Here is a 21,581-nt window from a genome sequence, read left to right as displayed (position 1 = left end):
ATAATCCTTTTTCTTTACTTATTTGGTACATTTGCCCTCTCTTCTAGCAGCTTCAAGAAGGCATTTAGGGCATTTAATGTAATTTATGCACTTAAGTCTTCCAGAATAGTAAAGGTATAAAACTATGCATAGGAATGGTTCTCTAGCAAAACTGAAAGGGATAGAATGCAATTAAATTGATCTTGAGACTTGGCTGACAATTAACTGTTCTGATTGATAAACACAATGAAGTCATTCTCACTGCCATCTAAGAAGACCAAATAACTGTGCAAGCAGTCTAAATCATATTTGATTCAAACTTCCAAAAAGTAAAAATTTAACAAAACCTGCACTACCTCCTCGGGTCTTCTAATAGAAAAAGGTGTCCAACAACTCAGTTTTCCAATTTACACAGTTTGCAAACAGTGCTGTGATGATTTTGTAAGACAAGATGAACATGCACAAACCTGCGCTGAATTCTGCCACCCGTGCTTGTGGGTCAGCTTCTGTTCCTGTGCAAAATCTCACTGATATTATACATGGATGCCCCTGTAGGGCCACTACCCTGTTCTGCAATTACAAAAGTCTTTGAAATGGAACAATGACTACTGGAGAGGTATTTAATAGCCCCCTCTTCCCTTTAACATGTATCCAATGGTAAATAAAACACAGGTTTTGCATGCCTGCATTTTTCTTACTAAAATACAAAGTTTTTCAGTTATTGTGAGTCCAGGTTTGATTAATTATCTTTTTTCAATTATATTAATACTATAAAAGTATTACTTCAATTTTTTTTCCAAATGCAATTTAAAAAATACTGCTAACTTTCTGTATTTCTACCATCCTTCCCACCCACACTGTAGTCACGACACACTTTCAGATATTTTTGCATGGCAGTCTCCTATGTACTATCACTTTATATCACTTCATATAGGAAGCACTATAAAATTTCTGAACACAGGAACTTTTCTCTGTACAAAAGAGAAATTCAGCTTCATAGTGACAGCTTTAATCTTGACTTGAGCAAGAGACTTGGGCATAATGCAATACACAATCATAGAATCAGTCACAGAATGGTTTGGCATGGAAGGGACCTTAAAAATCATCTAGTTTCAACCCCTCACCAATAGCCCCAGTCTAACTACAAGCATTTAAGTTGCTGAATTCAATTAAAGAAGTATGTTTAAATCAAGTAGAGAAGCATATTTAAATCAGGCTGCTCTATATATATGGATACATCATCACACCTTTAAAGTAAACAGTCTTTCATGGAGCTTCAGCCATTGTCAAGCATGAGATTAGGTATCTTCTCAAAGTAATACAGAATTGAGTGTCTTTCTTGGAATTAACTTTAGGAAAAAAAAAAGCTTATGACCTTCACTCACATGGCTCTCCTGTGAGGTTTATAAACAAAGAGAAAATAAATAACAAATTTAAAAGTTCTAAAAATAGTAGGCTAAATAATCCTCATCTAAAATTTTTAAAACAAAACCAGTTTTGCAACAGATGAAGGGGCTGAAGAAAAAGAGGAGACTGCACTAGGTCTTATCTCTCATGGATGTTAACTGAAAGCATGTTGCCTAGATTTAGTTCCAATTGCCAACACCTGAGTTGCTCTTCTAGTTCTGTCAGCTGGGTTTCAAAAGCAACAAGATAGTCTCCAGTTATATAATAATTTCATGTTCAAATACTTTACAGTATGTTTTAAATGCTGGTTTGAGAATCTTAATGACAATCATATCTATTTTTGGGCTCATATTTCTATTAATGTAATTCAACATTACATTACAACAGAAATTCAACTCATGAGGAAAAATATCATTAGACTGGAAGAGACAATTGGAGAATTTCCTCTCCACAAGAAAAGATCTCATGGAATAAAGCTACCATGAATAAAGCACACCTACCTCCAATAGCAATATCCCTTTCTGAATTCCTACCACTGGATTTTGGGAAAGAGGAAGCACAAAAAACATGTACTGAACTCAGGAAGAAGAGGCCACCCCTGTCCTTCATCAGGCACAGCATCACCAACTGGGCAAGGGAGGGGACTGTCCTGCTCTGCTTTGTGCTGGGGCAGCCTCACCTCCAGTGCTGGGGGCAGGTTTGGGTGCCACAGTGTGAGAAAGATGTTAAATTGTTGGAGAGCATCCAGAGGAGGGCAATGAGGATGTTGGAGGGCCTTGAGGGGAAGCTGTATGAGGAGCAGCTGAGGTCACTTGGTCTGTTCAGCCTGGAGAAGAGGAGACAGAAGAGAGACCTCAGTGCACTCTAGAGTTTCCTTGTGAGAGGAAGAGAAGGGGCAGGCACTAATCTCTTTCTTCTCTGTGGTGATCAGTGACAGGAGACCAAGGAATGGCCTGAAGCTGTGTCAGGAGTGGTTTAAACTGGGTATTAGGGAAAGGTTCTTCACCCAGAGGGTGCTGGGCACTGGAACAGGCTCCCCAGGGAAGTGGTCACAGCACCAACCTGACAAAGATCCAGAAGTGTTTGGACAAGACTCTCAAGCACACAGTGTTACTCCTGGCATGTCCTCCACAAGGCCAGGAGTTGAACTCAGTGATCCTGATGGCTCTCTTCCAACTCAGAAGAGTCTATGATTTTATGATTTGAATTTCTCCACATTTGAGAGACTTGAGAATCTTGCATAACTGCTCCAGTAACTTTCCAGCTGACATTGGAAATTTCATATTGTTGTTTTTCACAGTCAGGGCAGAAAGTGAAACATTGGTCACGATTAATTTTTAAAATTAATTCCCAATTAAAGGTATTTGTTAAAGGTTGCCATTTTATTCACAGAATAATTTCCTGTGGAATTAGGAGGCTGTCAATTACACTGTCAACAAAGCCACAAATCTCATACTATTTCTAGGCAGAGAGGAAAAAAATAACAGGGAAGCATCTTGTATATATTATTTAAAAACCTTTGAAATGACCTTGAGGACCTTTTCCACAAAATACTTCCAATGCCAGAAGCAGTAAATTCTCAGTCAAAGATGAATCAAAGGCATACAGTACCTGAAACAAGCCCTTTATTACCTGACCCTATCAAACCTGCAGGTAGTCCCCAAAGGGGCCAAACTGGTCTGCAGTAGAGGAAGCCAATAAGCCATACAAAAAGAATTGAAAGGACAATGAGGGAAATTAAATGGGCACAGAAGACAATGCTGAGACCACTGAAAGGTGAAGAGGGCATTATCCATCCTAGGCTGCCATTTTAGGCCTATAGAGATGCAATTTATTGCATATTGGGTACGATGTATTAGCTAAATACTGTGTGCTTTTCTGAAGAAAGTGAAAAGGAATAAAAATGATGCTGCAGTGCACCATCATATGTGACATGCCAGACTACAACTTCTTACAGTTTGTTATTGCTATTTAAAAAAGAATAATATTCTAGTCAGGCGATAGTTCATGAATTGATTAAATAAATGGTGTCTGACATAATTTCATGCTTGGTACTAAGACAGTGCCCACAGTACTGTACACACAGTACAGTGCCCACAGATATTAGAAAACTTCCTCTTGATTTTACCTCATTAAAGTAATGATGTCAAGGTGACTAATGACTTAAAAAGTAGGAAACAGTGATAACCTGAAGTTTCAACACATCACAGAAACCAAAAATAAACAGCAGAACGTAGAGTAGCAGCAAGCCTCAGTTACATGTGCATAAGAGAAATATTTTTATTTCCCTTGCAAACACTAGAAGGCAAAGTAGTCAACACCATCTGCCCAGCTCTAATTTTAATGTAAAGTTATTCTAAATGAAACAGAGAAAAAACATCAATGGAAAAAAATGATTTGGATATTCTAAAATTAAAACTAAGGACTGTCTCACCAGAAGTGAGATTTCTAAATCTACTTTTGTTTCCGCATAAAATAGGAGATAGCTCTAAACAGAAACCTGAGTCATAGGTTCACACAGCTCTTGGCCTAGCTTTATCCTTTTAGATAGCTGGGCTGAACTACTCTACACATTTCATAACTTTTTTTTTTCTCTTTACACTAAGTAGCTTAGTTGTGGAAATGTAGAAGTATCAATTCCAGACACTGTAGTTTTGAATCCAAAAGTTCATCGGAAGTGCTGAACCCTAATTGGAGCTGAGTTCAATCACTCAGAATCCCTGAGATCTAAAGGGACCTCTTGGGATAATCTTGCCCAAACCCTGTGCTCAAGCACAGTCAGCTACAGTAAGGTGCAAGAGAACCACATTCATTCAAGTTTTGAGCATCTTGATGGATATTTAGACTTCTCATGTCACTCCAGTCCTGAACTGAAAAACTCAACAGTGAGCTTTAGCAACCTATTACCATCTGGCTACATATCAGAGATAACCACTAAAAAAATCATCCAACACACCCAAATGCACAAATTAATGAACTAATGAACTAATTTACCTTACTCACTGAACAGAGCTCTTTTGCTGCCCTTGTAAGCTAAAATATAAAAGCACGGAGCTAAAGAATTATTTTTATGCTCATCCAGACATACTATGTTTCCACAAATCTATTCATAGGGCTTGGTCTTCTTGGAACACTTGTATTTATCTTCTTTTAAATTAATTTTTAAACTATTTACATTTTTAGATATACTGGAATGGCAAACTTTTGGGCAACCTATTAATGAGCCAAATAACTGGGGGTCTGTTTTTAAATTGTAAGGCCTGAATGCTTCACACTCAACTCTGCAATATTGTCACCGACCCACTGCCCAACACAGGCCACTTCCCTCCTGTGCATCATATATTATTTATTCCAAAGATGGTACACAATGCTTCCCCATCTCTGTAAAACATTTACGCAGCTACGAGGGAAGTGTACTACGTGTGTGGAGTATTACCAAAACTGATCAAACTGGTAAAAATAACATACTCTTCCTGCAGCAAGAATGCCTTGGAACTAAGGAATTATACACTCTGAGTTCAAACATCTTGCCTACCTTGTCTGGTATACTCATCTGCTTCTCTGTGGACCAAATCTTTTACCCGGTTTCCATACAGCAACCTAGAGGAATCATGATCAAAAGCTTTCAAGGTTTCACTGGAGCTGTAAGACTTCTGAGTAGGCACTCTGCACTCCTCATTTTCTGCAGAAGAATTTGTATAGCGGCGCTCCTTGTCCCGTCTGCTCTTTGTCAGCGAGCAGTAAGGCCTACGTTCCTTCACATCCATACTTCATTCCTTCTCTGGGCACATCAGTCCAGCTTTTTGGGAAGTCTTCTCTACATTCAGCTTACATTCACCTATAATAAAATTAGAAAGACAACCACTGATGTGTTACAATGATCTCTAATGGCTGTAATTGATCCCTAACTGTCTGGAACAGAAAGAAAGAAAGAAAGACCTGCTCAGCAATGGGTCAGAAGCCCTTCTGTAACATTTGCCAGAATTCCATGCACGAGCTACCCTGATCTAAAACATTCGCAAAAACATTCTTGTGAAAAACATCAACACAACATTACTCATTTTTATACAACAGATTAAAAGATCAAAAGCAGACAGTGATTGGAGCAGAGAACAGACTGGAAAAATAGTAGTTTTTCAGCTTTAAGAATGTGTTGCTTAAGATCTATCTGTAGTTAAGCTGGTTTTTTTTTCATTTTCTGAGAAGCCTGCATGCTTAAATGGCAACTCTGGCTTTCTTCTGCTTGTTGGAAACTTGTGGTTTTAGTGTTTGAGGGTTTATACTTTTTTGTAGACTTTTAGACTTCTATAATTCTTACTGTAATTGCTATTCTAAGAAAATTATTCTCATCAGAGAATATGTACACATAATTTCACAGCAAGCTACAAAAACAACACAGGTGATGTACAGGAAGGTTTATCCAAGCCAGTATATTCTATGCAAGCTGTGCTAGAAGGCAAGAAAATATTTGATTTGCAAATGACAGTCAGAAATAGTTTTTTGCCCCCCTCATGTTTTTAAGTAATATTCAGTAAGAATCATATTTCTATTACTATTTATTTTGCTTTAATATTTAATTCATGTGTTTTCAAAACAAGACTTCTCAGTTTTCAAAACCAGACATCTCAGTTTAATTTCTTGGGTCCTGCACCCTCAACCAAAATATCTCTTTATCTTATCTCTCAGCAAGAAAACCTGGAAATTCTGCTTTTGTTTTACAAATAGAAGTGCTAAAATAAAGTTAAGAATATAATTTTTATCTTTAAGCAGCTGAGAAGGCATATGCATATCACACAGCAACACATATTACAAAACAGCAGCAAACTCCATTTGCACTCTTTTGAGCAAAAATAAGGTTGCTTTACAACTCTTCACTTATTTAAACACTTAATATCAAATTAATGATGTCAGTCTTTAAAATATTTTCAGAGAGTATTTAATTTACTACAGAGCCATGATTCAAGTTTGTGAACAAGGGTCAGTCCTTTATAATTTTGTTTTGCAATTTTCCAAAAAGGGTTTTGCATTTCTTAGACTATGTGAAGCTCAGTTTAGACTCAAGAATAAAGCTCTAAAGACTTCAATTTAAGGAAACAATCTGCTTTCATATTTTCAAATTTTAAGTGGTTAACTGAAATTTTTACATGATCAAAAAAAGAAGTTTTACAACACAACAGTTTATTAAATTGATGACTGTTTAACTGTTTGCATGCCCAGGTAGCACATCTTTCTAGCTTGTATGAAACACTCAGATTTTAAAACATTTGATTTACTAATAAATGCAAGTACTTTCCAGGAAAAATCAGTTTACTAGACATGCTATAAACTCTCTGTTTTATTAATATTAAACTGAATTGTGATGTTTAAAAATCATTATTAACAAATACACACAGGAATTCCTTTGCAGTGCAAAGCCTATCTCCCCTTTCATCTAAGCATGTCAAAACTTTAAAGGGCCACTAATTCCTAGTGTTTCTAAACTGTACCATGGGAAAACTGGTACACACTGTTCATCATCATGACTATTCACCATCAAAGAAGAAATAATTTTTATTTTTATCCAAGTTTCCAAAATCCTTTATAATGTTAAAAAAACAATACAAAACAAAACCCCAAAACAACAACAAAAAAGCACAACAAAAGCCAAACCAACAACCCAAACTCTTATTTGCAGAACACATTGTTACTATACCAAGCTGAAATCCTCAAACATTTAATCTATGCTCCAGCATGAAGAAGTACTGATCTGCCTCTCACAGAAGTCAATGAATTTAATAATATTTCAAAAAGCAGTTCTCTGGGTTATCTATTGTCTCTCCAGCCAAAGAATGAAAAGATTACAAAAATACAAGCTGTTTAACAGCACCACTTTACAGAGACACTTTAGCAGTGATTATCCTGCCAGAATAATGAGGACTACTGGATTATTTTTGAGCATTTTTGAAAAAAAACCCACCAAAATAATAGCACAAACAATAAAACAAACCTGTTAGGTTTTAAGAACATGATCTTTTTGAATCTGGCATTATACAAATCACCTGTTTACTTTCAGTAGCCTTTAACTTTAAAAATTAATAACATGTCTCAGCAAGTCTTAGGAAACAACATCCTCAGGCTTGTGTCTGAATTATTTCATCAGTGAATTAATACACATATCTAATAGAAGACAGAATAAAAGCTAACTTAAAGAACTGTCTACAAATAAATGTTCTTTACTGTGATCAGACAACAAGCAGAAAGGGAGAACACAAACATATTTACAGAACACAGAAACAAATACCAGAATTAATGTTTAAGCAGGGTAAGTCAGCAGTGACAAGTCAAACAAAAGGAGACTTGCAGACAGCTTTACTACATTTTTACTTGAATCATTGATACATTATGAATCACCACTTCTTCCCTAGAAACACTTTTCACACCCGAATGAGAGAAGTATTTTCAATTTTTGAGAAAATTATTTTAATAAAAACCCAAACTCACTTAGTGCATCCACCCAACCCCTTTCTTTGAAAGGCCACTACTAAAATACTAACAAGATTTCCCATTCACATCTTCTCAGATTTAAATGAACCGCTGCTGCACAGATTTGATCATATTTCCTTTTTTTCTTTTCTTCTCTTTCCTGTAACATTAAAGCTGCATCTCAGGGTCTTGGCGGGGATAGACAAATGCACAGCAACTAATTTAAAAAATCAGATTAAAATCTTAAACCAAGGAAAATTAAATTTATTTTCAGATGTATTATAAAACACTTGCTTTCATCTGCAAAGAATTTTTGCCCATATGTCAATATTTATGGTCTATCAGGTTGCTTCACCCCAACTAAATGAAGTAATTTACACAGAGCAATATTTACAAAGGTATTGAACTACTAACACGCTCACAAAAGGATGGCAGTTCAGCTCTGCTATATACTACTGCCTGTGTTATATTGCAATGCTAACGTGAAACAGCCTCATGGATTGCAGAAAATTTAAAAAAAAAATCACTGGTGCATGCCACTACTTCAAGTTTCTGTGCAATATTTTTGAAAGTATAAAAATTGAGGATGCTCATCTGTGTCACTGAGCATTGGGGTCTCCCATGACCTCTTCAGTGATCTCTGCAGAGTCAGGGGCTCCTGGCTGAATTCCACAGGAGGGTGTTCACTGAGCACCAGGCTGACGTGTCAGCTCTCATACAGTCACGCTCAGCCCACTCCTCTACACGGCTCAGCTGATTGCACACCCAGAATCTACTTTCCCAGACTCACTCCAAATTTTAAAAACAGCTTGAAACCATCAAAAGGAGATGTCCATTTAAAAAATAATACTTAAATATTGCTTTCAACTTAATTTAGAAGGAGAGAAGGAGCAGAGAAGCAATTCTTGTTGTGATCAGCTCATTGGGATCAAAGAGCTCATCCCCTTATGAGTCATGCTACATTGTAGACCTCTGCCATCATTAACACCTTTAGCACAATATTTAATTTCCAAGTCTAATAAGTTATGTGCAATTAATAATTAAAACAAATAAATAATCAAAATTCCTTCTTTTACTCTAAGTGTTGCAGAGACACCAAGTGCAAACACTAAAACTGAGCACAAGGCATGTTCACACTTGAGTGTCTAAGCTACCACAGGAGCTTCAATGACTGATGTCTCAGACACAAAGTTGACTACTAGTGTAGTTTACACTGCATTTAAAATTTACCAGGACAGCCTTTCATCAGTTTCTCTTAGTCATCTATGGCAAGATGAAATAAAATTGACATAGTGAAAAACAAAAAAAAAGAAAACAAACAAAAACAAAATCACAATTACTTAGCTTTTTTCAATAAAAAACACTTGATAGTTAAGTTCTACACTGCGGCACAGAAAAGTACAACAGACATATTGAAGCTGGTAAGATTAAAAAAAGGCATTAAGGTCATGCTACAGAGTTATCCAAAACACCCAGGTACAACTTCCACATGCCTGCAGGCATTTAAAATGTTACAGAAAATGACTGCATTTCATTCAACACCTTGAACTCTGAGTTCCTCAAAGGGCTGTTGCAGTTTGGCAGCAGGATGGCAATTGTGCCCAAGGTACACAGTGCTCCCTCCCCACCTCTCACTTGGAGAAACTTCTCCCAGCATTAAACACGATTCAATGAACATCAATGTACCTGACTAAGAAGACTAAATATACCTCAGTATTTGATATCCTTTGATATCTAAGAATCTGCAGAAGCATGAAAGAGTAAACAGGTAAGAAATAAAATATGTTTGTTGTCAAAATGACAAGATAATTGTATAGAAAAGATTATGTCACTGCTTAGGTTGATTTATGGATCTTCTATAGTCCCTTTCAACATCTATATCCATTTTAGACATTTCTAATCATACAAAGTAAAACTGGAATTAGTTCTAAGAATAATGAGAGTCATTAATATATACAGAACTGGAATAGAAAATATTCAGAAAAAGAAAAGATAAAATTTGTACGCTTCTCTGTCACAGGAGAACAGTAAGAGAGTTTGAATTACAAGGAAACACAAACTCTCCTCCTCAGTCTCAAGGAGAAGCAGCAGCAAGGAAAGCAGCATGCTGTTGGAGCTGAGCCCTGCTTCCCTCCCTGAGGCCAGCAAAACTGAGACAGGGAAGGAACTCTCATATTACATATCATCAACTTCCCTCCCAACATCTCAATCTAAAAACTTAGACATTCCAAAGAATCATAGTATTCCCAGCTGCAGAGATCTACTTTATTTTTTAATTATTGTTATTTTTGTTATTAATTATCATTATTACAAATGAAGAGTTATTGATCCTTCCACAGTGCCTCCTAGGTGAAAGCACAGTCTGAACCCTTGCTTACATGAGAACCAAATCTGCTTTCATGGTTCTACATAAACACAAGCAGTACAAGAACCCTAAGATTTCTGGGAGAAGAAGCAGGCTTGAGCTTCTGTCTGGAAAAAGAGCAGAGGATTTTACAGGCTGCAAGCTAAGACAGTGCCCATTCTCAGCATTGACAACAGTTGCTGAAAATAGCATCTAAGTAGGGCTGTGCAACAGATACATGTCTGCAAGTGCCATTATTTTCATTAAATAATAATTTCCTTTGTACCTGTAATTGTTGACCAGGTTAAATGAATGTAAATACTGCATTAGTTACAAATTGCACTAGGTATAGCATTTCACAGCCTTTTAACAGCAAAAGAACAAAGCAAAATTCAACTGATACAGGTAGATTAAAAAGCTTATAGGTACAATATGCAAAAATTAAGAAAATCTTCTGTCCACAAAAAAAAGTCTCAATTCGCACAACTAATCACCCATAAAACCTATTACAAACAAATACTAAGAAAAACTCAAAAAGCATAAAAGAGTGATGAAATTTCCACTTCAATGGCTGATAAAGCGAGATATGTCAGAAATCAACTGAGCTGGAAAAATGACACTTTGAAGAGGTGCTTAGGATGATCTGTAGCCATGGTGTGCCATTAGTCAAACTGATGACTCTTAATACATGGACATTTCAGGTCATCATATCTAGAAACTCACTTAATATAAAAAGTCTGTCTTCCAGCGTAGAAACTAGAGCGAATATATCCCAAGTCAGCCTTCCTAAGGGGGAGTGAGAAACAGATGGCCTGTCAGACAGTTCACAAACTACAATTTAAAAGAAGCCTTCTGAAGATACTAACTAACCCTACATTTTAGAATCAAATTAAAAACAAACAAAAAATCCCAGCCAAAAAACCCTCACAAAAACATGCATGCGAAAAAAAGAGTAGCAAGTAATACAAGTAAAAATTATTTTGTATTTTTCTGCATCAGCCAGAGAAACAGAACACTCATATCTACCATCACAACAGGATGTAATGTTAATATAAAAGTTACTTTACATAATCTATCTAAAAATCTTAACTACATTAGAGACAAAATAAACAACAAATAAATGTACTCTGTGTTCATTACAGAAGTTTCTTGCAATAAGAGTCAGGAAAATCAGCAAGATAAAGACCTCTGCAGCATCCTGGTTAGTCACAGACATTGATGTTTATATAACAATACCGGTGCCATTACTTAAAATTTAAATCCTTGGGAGTTGAGGGAAAGAGGAAAAGAACACCTCATACTTTCCCTCATATGGGCAGAAAGACAAAATGGAATGATGGGAGCCATGGGAGCACAGCTTAGGATTGCATTTTCCTGGGAGGGTACGAGGACACAGAACAGCATTTGAGATGGAGCTACAGCTATTTCTGCCTGCCAGGAGTCCCAAGCATGGCTACAAACCTTAAGACAAAACTGAAAATAATCCAGAACTGGCCCCACAGGTGCAGCCTGGGGCTGTACTCATTATTAAATCACCAAGCAGGCCCTGCAGAAAACCCAGAGCTTGCAAGGAGGGAGGGCTGAGCCACTGCACCAGCTGGGACAGACCCTGCAGAGGAGCTCGGTCCAGGGTCACACTGACTGCTCCTGCTCCTCCTTTGCAGGAAGTACCATGAACCCTGATCTTGAGGAGAAGCATCTACCTTTAATGTGGGGAATTTGTATAAAAAGTGTTTTATCTCAAGGGCTGAAAGAGCAACGTGAGAAAGGGAACACCAAGACCAAAAGACACTAATAATACAGTGTGCTCCTTTAGTAAAAAGGAGGATGAGAACATGTGATGAAAAGACAGAGGGAAAGGAAGTGAGCAGAAATGCCACAGTATAAAGAAAAAATGAATAACAAAACAAGCTCAAGACACAAAGAGGAGAGAGAAGCACTCAGTAGCACTCATTATGGTACCACTGGGGAAGACAAGTGACACAGCAAACCTGGCAAGAGAAAAGAGTTTAAGAGAAAAACAAGTGGAGGAAGAGAACAAAGAAAACTTCAGAAGGGAAGAACTTTGTGACTCATTTACTTCAGCACAGAGTATTAAACTTGTAGAGTCAGCACTGGGCAATTCATTACTCAGCAGCAACTAAAAAGGCCCGAGTACTTCCCACTACTCCTTTAAACTTGAAATTCATCCTTTATGCCATCATCTCCTTCCCTATCTTATCCTTTACACACCTCTTTTCCGTCACTGTGTTCTTACTCGAGCTATCTTAATGTTATCCTAATATATGCAAGCATAATTCCTCTTTGAATCATGTCTCCCAAATCTACTTTTGCACCTGCTTAGCGCTCTCCCACAGAGTCCTCTTTTGTTGTGGAACAAATATACAGAAATCTAGAGATTTTGTAAAACTAAAACAAGTGGGATGGAGAACCTGGCACAAGAACAACATATAACAAACCATGAACATTAGCAAAGGTGCTACAGTCCCTGTTTCCCCAAGCAGGGAGCACAGCACAGTCATTTCTGTATTTCTGTTTGGAGAACAAAGCTGTCAGTATGTCAGCTTCACCATCTGAAGAGACTGTCGATCATTCAAGTCCCCCTTCAACAACTTAGAGTTAATTTCCAACAATTTGACAGTAGTGAGGTTTCAAAAACAATACATCTCTCAAGTCACTATAAGGGAAATGAAGTATATTACATGTGACACGCAAGAGCTGGGCATACAGTCACAAGGCTGAGCTGAAAATATTACTGTGAAGGTGTCTGGAAATGAAAGGAGAACCTGAGGAAACTGTAACAAGGATGTCATTGCAGACACATGGGAGAGGGAAGTGAAAAATAGCTAAGTGTAGGTGCTGAAGCTATTGCTTTGGTTGCATGACATAGGATACACAGGCAGCATCAGCCTTGGTTTCCAAGCACAGCTTCTCATAGTGAAGACTGAAATTCCACATAAACAGGAGTCATTCACAAGATTTTCCTTTCCCTTATGATCTGACAGGTAACCAGATTTTTCAGTTCCAATGTCATTATAATGAGGATGCTGTTGCAGCCTGGTAACCTGGAGAATTATTTAGACTCATGTCTATGAAGAATGACTAGTAAGATTTTTAAGGCATACTGACAATTGTTTTAGTGCTCAAGTACTCTGTTTTGTTCAAAGTTATCCCCTTGCCCCCCTGGCTGACCTGCTCAAATAGCAACAAATCAAAACCACAGAGATACAAACAAGAAAATTCCCAAACATAATGAAAAATCCCCACAGAAATGAGTACTCTGTATTCATACTGTCACAACATTCACCTACTACTCCTAATAAAGTAGTATAAAATATTATTTACAAATTCCACCATAAGATGTAGTAAAGTACTGCTTAACTTGATTATGTTCACATTAGCAATCCCTACTACTGTATTTAAGCATCTATCTATTCAGATGGTATCAGCTGTTCTGTGTTCCTCTATACTCCCCAGGTTCCTGCTTCCCCCTCTGCACAAGCTGTGTCCTCTTGTCACAACCTCTAATTGTCTCTTCTTCAGCACAATCCAACATCAGCAGACAGTAAAGGCTGGAGGTTGTTTGCCCTGCTGGATCACTTCCTTTCTGTAATCCCTGTTCTAACTCCTTCAAAGCATCCCTTTCATTGCATCAGATTTTTAGCCTTACCTTAAAGGGCATACAAAAACTTTTTGTCCTGTAATTACCCCATTCCACTCTTACCTCCCAGGTTTTGTCTCCAGTTTCAACAGAACTAAGACTCTGATTAGGGCAAACAAAAGAATAACGCAGTTTTAAAATAAGTTCTTTGGCTAACTATGTGAGACACAAAATTTCCCACAGTAATTAGCAATTGTGTTCAGAGGAGCACACTGCTCTCTGGAAGTGCCCACACAGCCTCCTCTGGCATGACCCTACCTGACTTCCAACCAAGACCCTCTCTCAGAACTACTTAAAGAACAATTAACCCTCAATAATTCAAAGCCTCCTTCAGGAAGCTGGGGAAGTAGGATGAAAAATTACCTCCTGCTGCCCCTCTCCTTCCCTGGTGTGTGTTACCAGGTAAGGCACCTGGCTGTGCTTCCACATGCTACCGAATTTCCAACATGCTGACCCTGCTGCTGACCTGCTGCTGGAGAGCCCAGTGACAGCACCTGCACTCACATGTCAGAGAACCAATCTCAACTTCAAAATATGCTTTACTGCCAAATTATTCCAGTTCTGCAAAACAAGCACAAGCTTCTACAGGAAGTATTGAGCACCTTCATATTATGCTTCTTTAAATTCTTTAAATTACCTCTTCATATAATACTCAGAATATCTCAGTACACACAATGATTAAACATCCTTCTAATTAAAGTAACAATCTACTTCAGCAACAGATCTGAAGGTGACCTTTAAAGAATGGGCTAGTTCTATCATTACCAACATAAATGAAACTTTGGTCTCCAAACACATGCACAATTAACTGTAACTGAATAATGAAAATATTTCCCAATTATCAACTAAGTCCTTTTAGATCCAATAGGAGTTTGTGGAGCAGTTCCACAGGTCAGTCACGCCAGAAGTAAACAATATGTAATTGTATTTCTTATCAAGTAAGTTTAGCAAGCAGAGGTGCAAGACAAAGGCAGGAATACTGGAGGCTTCCACTCATTTACAGGATACAGAAGACACAAGCAGAAGAAGGAAGAGTCTTTCCTATGGTGACAGTCAAGATGCCTTGCCCTTGTCCATGCCTTGGACTACATGGGTGGATGAGCAGGTAGTTTAATTCCTATTCTTTTTCAAATATTTATAAATCCTTTTTAATATGAAACATAAAAAGTATAAGGCCATTTTGCATGGCCTTATACTTAATATGAAACTACTTGTGATTTTCTTATTCTGTATTTAAGGGCAAAAACAACAGTTCCAGTATAGGCACTTCCAAGCATTAACTTTTTGCTGAATTGTCTAGATACTGGAGATAGTTTTGTAGAAACAGAAAGAGGGCATGAGATGCATGACAATACAGGATCTAGAAACTTTCTTGATCTACACAATGCAGCAGAGGGGCTCATGTCTCTCCTAAAGTGAAGAACTCTAGAAAAATAGGAAATCCAAGGTGAAGTTCTTTAACTACATTAGCTACGTTCAGAAGAATTTAGAAAACTTTTAGTAAAAAACTGATCCTGAGGGGTGGTTCAGAACTAAAGAAATGCAGGCATTAGAAAAGAAGGAAACCTCTTACACCTGCACCTGAACTTGGTGGCATCAAAATTTTGTCTCTGTATTTGCACAGCTCAAGAACGTGCTTCAAAAGGCAGTACTGAGAGATTGGTCTGTACTGGAAAATTCTGGCAGCACAGTTGAATTTACTAGAAGTCATAGCTTAAGCTAGCAAAATCTATTGTGCAGATGCAGCAATGCTGACAGAAGAGTGCACTTTTAAAACCACTGATGTAGATAAGCTCTGAGACTGGAGCCGTTCTGATTAATATCATAGGCTCTTAACGCACCCAGGTGAAAGGATGAGCACACCCAGCAGGGTGAATGAAGGGGTTCAGACTGCTCAGCTATCATTTCTGGACATACTCATCTTCTGGGGAGGGCTCATTCAGCTGGGAACAATGAATGTGCTACTCCACACCTTCAATTCATACCCACACTGCCTGGTAGTGCTGCACAGAGCTGCCGGGTAGAATTAGTAATATAATTTTTGTGCTGAAGTTAATTGAGGCTTCCAAGAAGCAGGCTTCAGAGAGAAAAATATTTAACAGAGATTCTTTGCTGGTACTGGGAGAGTTTATCTTTCATATGGGGGAACAGGAGAGATAAAGGAAATCTTAATATTCCTGTTTGTCAGCTGGGGCCTCCAAATAACTGAATAGAAGTAGATGTAATCAAAGAATTCTTACATATAATCAGCAAGCAGTGCAAACAAAACCCATAAAAAAGACCACAGCTGTAACTGAGAAAGACAGACTTGTACAGAGAGTCTGAAATATACTGATGAAGACTAGAGCAATGAAGGTAAAAGAGAGATTGGAAAGTTAAGAGCTATTTTATAGTTCTGTGGAATGCTTAGACAGATACCCATCAGATCTTATCCCATTTGCAGCTCTTACTTAATACTTAAAAAGCTTAATTGAGCATTACAAAGCTGGTGAAATGTGTATGTACACATACATGTACATATAAAAATAGATGTTTAATACATATGAATAAAACCCACCAATGAGAGACATGCTGTGGGAAAAGTATTACTGGTAGTACTCTTCTCCTAAATCTAAAGTAAAAAGCTCACTCTGTAGCTAACCTAAGTCAAGAGAGCTTGGGAAGTGTACGTACCTAATCTAACTCCCCTGTGCTTTCAGCAACTGTACATTCCAAACCACCAAGATGCTGATAAATTGTCCCTTCATGAATTTATGGTAAAAGTGACCAAATCAAGACCACCAGGGAGCATTGGAAGGACACGGCGGGAATGTTCTTATACCTATTAAGTTTTTCAATAGTTACTCTTCTGTGTCCCCTGAAGAATAACAGGAGATCCTCTCCATTAAAAAAATAATGTGTAGAAGTTTTTAAATATAGGTTACAAAGCCATTAGTAAAATGTGCAAAATACCACTGAGTAGAAAAATTCTATGCTGGTTTTGGACTTTGAAGCTAAAAAAACATAAAATTAATTGCCTTCAAATTCCTTTTATCTATTTAGTCAACTAAAATAAAATTTATTATGGGAACAAAACCAGCATCACTAAAAATAGTGAAATGTTGACAATTATGTATTGCTTTATATTTCCTTACCTGTTATTCCCTTAGGGCTATGCTCCTCCGTACCTAAGGGAGAAATTAGAAGCTTTTGGCAAAGGTGCCAGATTTATCAGGGGCTGCTGCCTGAGAAATACTGTCTGTCAGCAAGTCAAAAACATTGCACTCACCGTCCTGCAGAACTGTTAAATTAGAGATTGTGCCACAGTGACTCAGTAACAGCTACAATATAAGAACTAATGAGGTAGCACCTTACCTCACCAGGGTATCAGTCCTGAGTGCTTGCACAGACCAGCTCAGTCCGTGCCGTGCTCGAGACAGGACACAATGCAGTTTCCTTAGAAAGCAGTCTGTCAGACTCAATTTCTGAATTCAATTGAATTTCTAAATGCCTTATCCATGAATCATGAAGCAGTTTGGCTTCATGAGACATAGTTCAGAGTCACAAAGTACCATTTGCCAATCCTGGTGATAAAATTCTAGAATCTGGGTCTTCACGCAACCAGAGGGGAAAAAAAGGCTTGGGAGTCTTTTGAGAGAGTCTATGTTCTCCCTGTGGACTGAAGACGAGACAAACTGAATTTGGCAGATGCTTACAAGAAATTCAGTTTAAAATTTATTTAAAATAAAACAAAATAAACAAAAAAGCTCTTCTTTTTAAAAAGCACAGTGTGGAACAATAGAAACTATAATAGCCATCCCTTCCCTTCTCTCCCCCTTGCAGATGCTCTCAGTCAAACACTCATCCGAGATGACCAACCCTGGATCCTGGTGCCCTGCAGCCTAATGGGCCTGAGCAGCCCTGGGATAATCCCACCCCTCTCCTGCTGATGCTGGGCCTTGGTGCAGCACACAGGATGGTTCTGAGGCTGGGAGAGCTACAAGGTTCTGATAGGGTTTGGAGAAAACAAGCAGTACAGCATTAGCTTATTGCTTGTATCTTTGCTTTAGCATTAAAAAAAAAAAGACCTCCTTAGCCAGATTTTATTAAGTTTCTGACCTGCAGCTATGATTTCAGTCAGTCTGTTTTGAGTGCATTTGGTAGTGTTGACCGACACAGTTCTCTCAGAAAGAAAATAGAAGACAGATGCTCGTGATTTCAGAAAGCTTTAATCTAATTTTATTTCTATATATGAAGTAGCATAATAAATAGGATTCTTGTCAATGCTGGTGAAAGGCCAGAGGCTTTGCACTGGCTGGACAGCACAGGGTCTCAAGAGCTGTCTGGACTTGTTTTCACCTGTCTGGTTTTAGAAGTTGCCAGGTGGTTGAGCGATTATTGCCTGGCCTGACCCCCAAAACACAGAGGGAACATCTGACACCCTGTAGTAGTCACTGGGTAACAGGAAGAACCCTTTGTGTCGTCTGAGGCTGGGGAAGGCTTTGAAGCAAACCTTAAAACCTAGGCTGGGACTGATGGAAATAAAGCAGGCTACAATAAAGCATATAAAACCAGCCCTAAGTGGACCAGCATCAAGTAAGATGCCAGACCCACTATGAACACTGTGCTCTCTGCAGTGGAAGGCACAGAATGCTGGTGACTTCATGGAAACACCTCCTCACCTGCCAGTTTATTTCCACTCTCACAACCCAGAGGAACAATTAACACTAAAAATGGCAGGCACTTGGAAGTTCTGTTTAACATTCTTAAGTGTATTATTACAAATACTTATATGTTTTTACACATTCTATGGAGTGTAACCATGTTGAAATATTAACTGGACCACTAGGAAAGCCTTAGTTCATTGTCTATGGCACATGCATTTTAAGTGAAGAAGATTCAGAATGCTACAAAGTGCCCTTTCCTGTCCACAAGGAACAGTTTTTAAAAGCAAATAGAGAACTGTAAAAGCTTTGGATGATTTTTAAAAACTTGGTTTCCTGAGAGGTGTGGACATAAACTTTCCAGTCCCTTTGCACTGCTTTTCCCCTACTTTTTCCATATGCAAAACCTTTGTCTTTAGCAGGAGAGAGTGACAGTGGTAATGGATGCAGCCACACAAGCTCTCATTTGGGCAATAGCATCTGACTGATGAGTGGTGTGTTATAGGACACTAACGACATGCTAAACCATGGCATAATTATTACACACTGCATCCAAGTTCCTACTTTCCAGATTCATAATAATAAGCATCAACAGATGACAGAATTTTAAAAGAAGAAACTTTAGAGAATATGGTACTAAATTTGACCTGCTGAAACAAAAGAATTTTAAAGACTGTATCATTAGAAGCTAACAATTTTGAGGAAACTATAAACAGTCTGTATTTTAGGTAGGCAAAACTATTCATGACATCAAGAAAAGCCTTACCTTCCACTGCATATCAGTTATAAACAAGACAATCTTACTATCTTTTTTTCAAGTTCATTTTGCTACTATGGATATTAAATTATTTGTTTAGATAAAGAGGTAATTTATATATCTAGTAATCACATTATGGGTTAAAAGGTCTGCGTTATTACTAACACTAATCAACTCATTTGGATTACTCACTGAAATAGCAAACCCTTTTCACAGACGTTCTTTGTTCCATTACTGTGTAAAACCTGTGATTAATATTAACCTTTATCTTAACACTGATCCTTACAAAATTCAGAAGAAAATATTCTCTTTCTTGATTCTTTGGAAGAAAATGCTGTTTCTCCCACAGATCTTAAATACCCAAATTCCCAGAGACTGTTTTGTGAAATGAATCCTTTGATGAGCTTCAGAATAAGGCATTTTAACAAAATACTAAACCCTGTGTCCATAGTGTGCTGCTGCCACTACTGCTAACAATTATAAGGTTCCAGTACTGTGAATAATTCAGAAACTCATGTGTCCTGTTCAGTGTAAAGACAATGTTGAGAGAAAAAGGTCACTTTTTTTCCCCTCTTCCAAGCACTGACTTATGCACCCCAGCCCTGGTCTTATCGCATGATACACCGAGTGTTTGACATGCATCCCCTGACAGCTTCTTAGCAGCAGTTAGTCCATTTAGCTTAGACTCCAGAAATAATAGGAGCACAAAGGACTGACAAGTTTCAGCAGTCACACACAGAGCACCAGCACTCAGGTTTGCAGGAGCTATTTCAGATACTTAATGTACAGTGGGCCTAATGCTTAATTACAAAATAGACAGATGCCAACATACGTACTGTAACTGGGCAATCTGATACTGATGCACAGAAGCAGTGGTACTTGATAAACATTTCTTAAACAAAAGTATGAGCATTATAATCACCTGTTTCTCAAAGACTAACACTTAAAACACACTGCTCCAATCCTTTTTTGAAGACTTTAAATTCAGTTCTACTTCCTCTTTAATCTTGTGATTAGCAAGAACACGGAATGCTGTCAATTTATACCCATACAATATGCAGTTTTATTTGAAAATGATATCTGTCAGAGCAAGACAGACTCATGCAGCATAGTATTTAAGGGATTAATTACTGTTTACTTGAAACTTCTCCTCCCTTTACTTAAATAACCTTTTTATTTTGCCAAGCAAGCTTATTCTAAATATGTACACAAAGGATACTATAGTGAATATTTCATCTTTCAAAAAAAGATTAGTTAAAAATCTAACATTGTATTGAATGCATCCACATGCACTGATCCATGTGTTTGTGTTTAACCATGAGAAAAGCCAGAAAAGCATTTTTACCCATCTCTTTCATTCTTTTCTTTCTCTGGCTGAAATCAACTGAATTGTCAAGGAAGATGACCACCTAAACGCAATGGAAAGATTTATGACACTCTTCTTCTTAAATAAAAAGTGAAACCCATAAAAACCCCAAACACTTTCTTCAGGGAACAAACTAACCCACTCCCCAAAGCCTTAGTGTTCAAATAAGGTCTAGCAGGTCATGGTTTGTTATGCGACATCTTTCCCCCATTTCCTTCTTCCTTACCAAATAACTTTAGATACATCACAGTGTCAAATTTGGTCTCCTGGTTTTGCTGAAGGACTTTTCAATGTCTTCATTATTGAGATCAATGAACTCTCCTCTCTCAGGCTTCAGCAGAAAGAAGAGCAGCACTCTGTCCTGAGGATGGTAATCTTTGTCCCAAGTGCCCTTCTCTCAGAACCATGTCTCTTAATCATAGCTAAAAATTATCAATTTCACAAAAATTTAAAAAAACCCCCAAATTACAAACAAACCTCTACGTGTTTCCACTTCTTATAAATTTTGTTTTAATATTTCCTTGTGAGAAAATACCAGAAATAGATATTTGTCATTCTGACAGCAGGACAAAGCCCTTGTTTCTAATTTAAAATCTCCCTATATATCTTGAGTCTATACAGACTATCACCATCATGCCAAAGAGTCAAAAATGGTTATAAACTTCCCACCTTTCAAATGCTGCATGTCTGCTATCTCCCATTGCAAACATCCTGTGCAAAACTGAGTAATCCAGACAGTCATAAAGCAGTTCTTGATAATTTTATATTGTCATCTCAGCATCTCTCCAAAAAAATTACATTATTACCACATGAAGTTTTGGATTATGTCAGGTACTAAAATATTCTAATAAACACCTAAGCTCCTTTGCACAACTCTAGGAAAACAAGATATTATTTTGTCTGGTAAGAGAGCAAATCAAATATCTGTTCTGTTCTTTTGCTGGAATTTACATATCCATTTA

At 37.7% G+C, this 21,581-nt stretch overlaps 1 protein-coding gene across 12 annotated transcripts in view; it reads right to left on the bottom strand.

The window, feature by feature from the left end:
- The window catches only part of TENM3 (teneurin transmembrane protein 3), a 407,967-nt gene that overhangs the window by 306,643 nt on the left and 79,743 nt on the right, over positions 1-21,581 (bottom strand). For all 12 annotated transcript variants that reach the window (XM_039700050.1, XM_039700051.1, XM_039700048.1 and 9 more), the window contains one exon: positions 4,922-5,224. In XM_039700050.1, the coding sequence (XP_039555984.1) occupies positions 4,922-5,153 (232 nt within the window). In that variant the 5' untranslated portion in view covers positions 5,154-5,224. The remainder of the gene's footprint in view (positions 1-4,921; positions 5,225-21,581) is intronic.

Source organism: Passer montanus, unplaced genomic scaffold, assembly GCF_014805655.1.
Source record: "Passer montanus isolate IOZ18808 unplaced genomic scaffold, ASM1480565v1 scaffold14, whole genome shotgun sequence".
In the NCBI taxonomy this organism is placed as follows: domain Eukaryota; kingdom Metazoa; phylum Chordata; class Aves; order Passeriformes; family Passeridae; genus Passer; species Passer montanus.
This window is presented reverse-complemented; position numbering and strand designations above follow the sequence as displayed.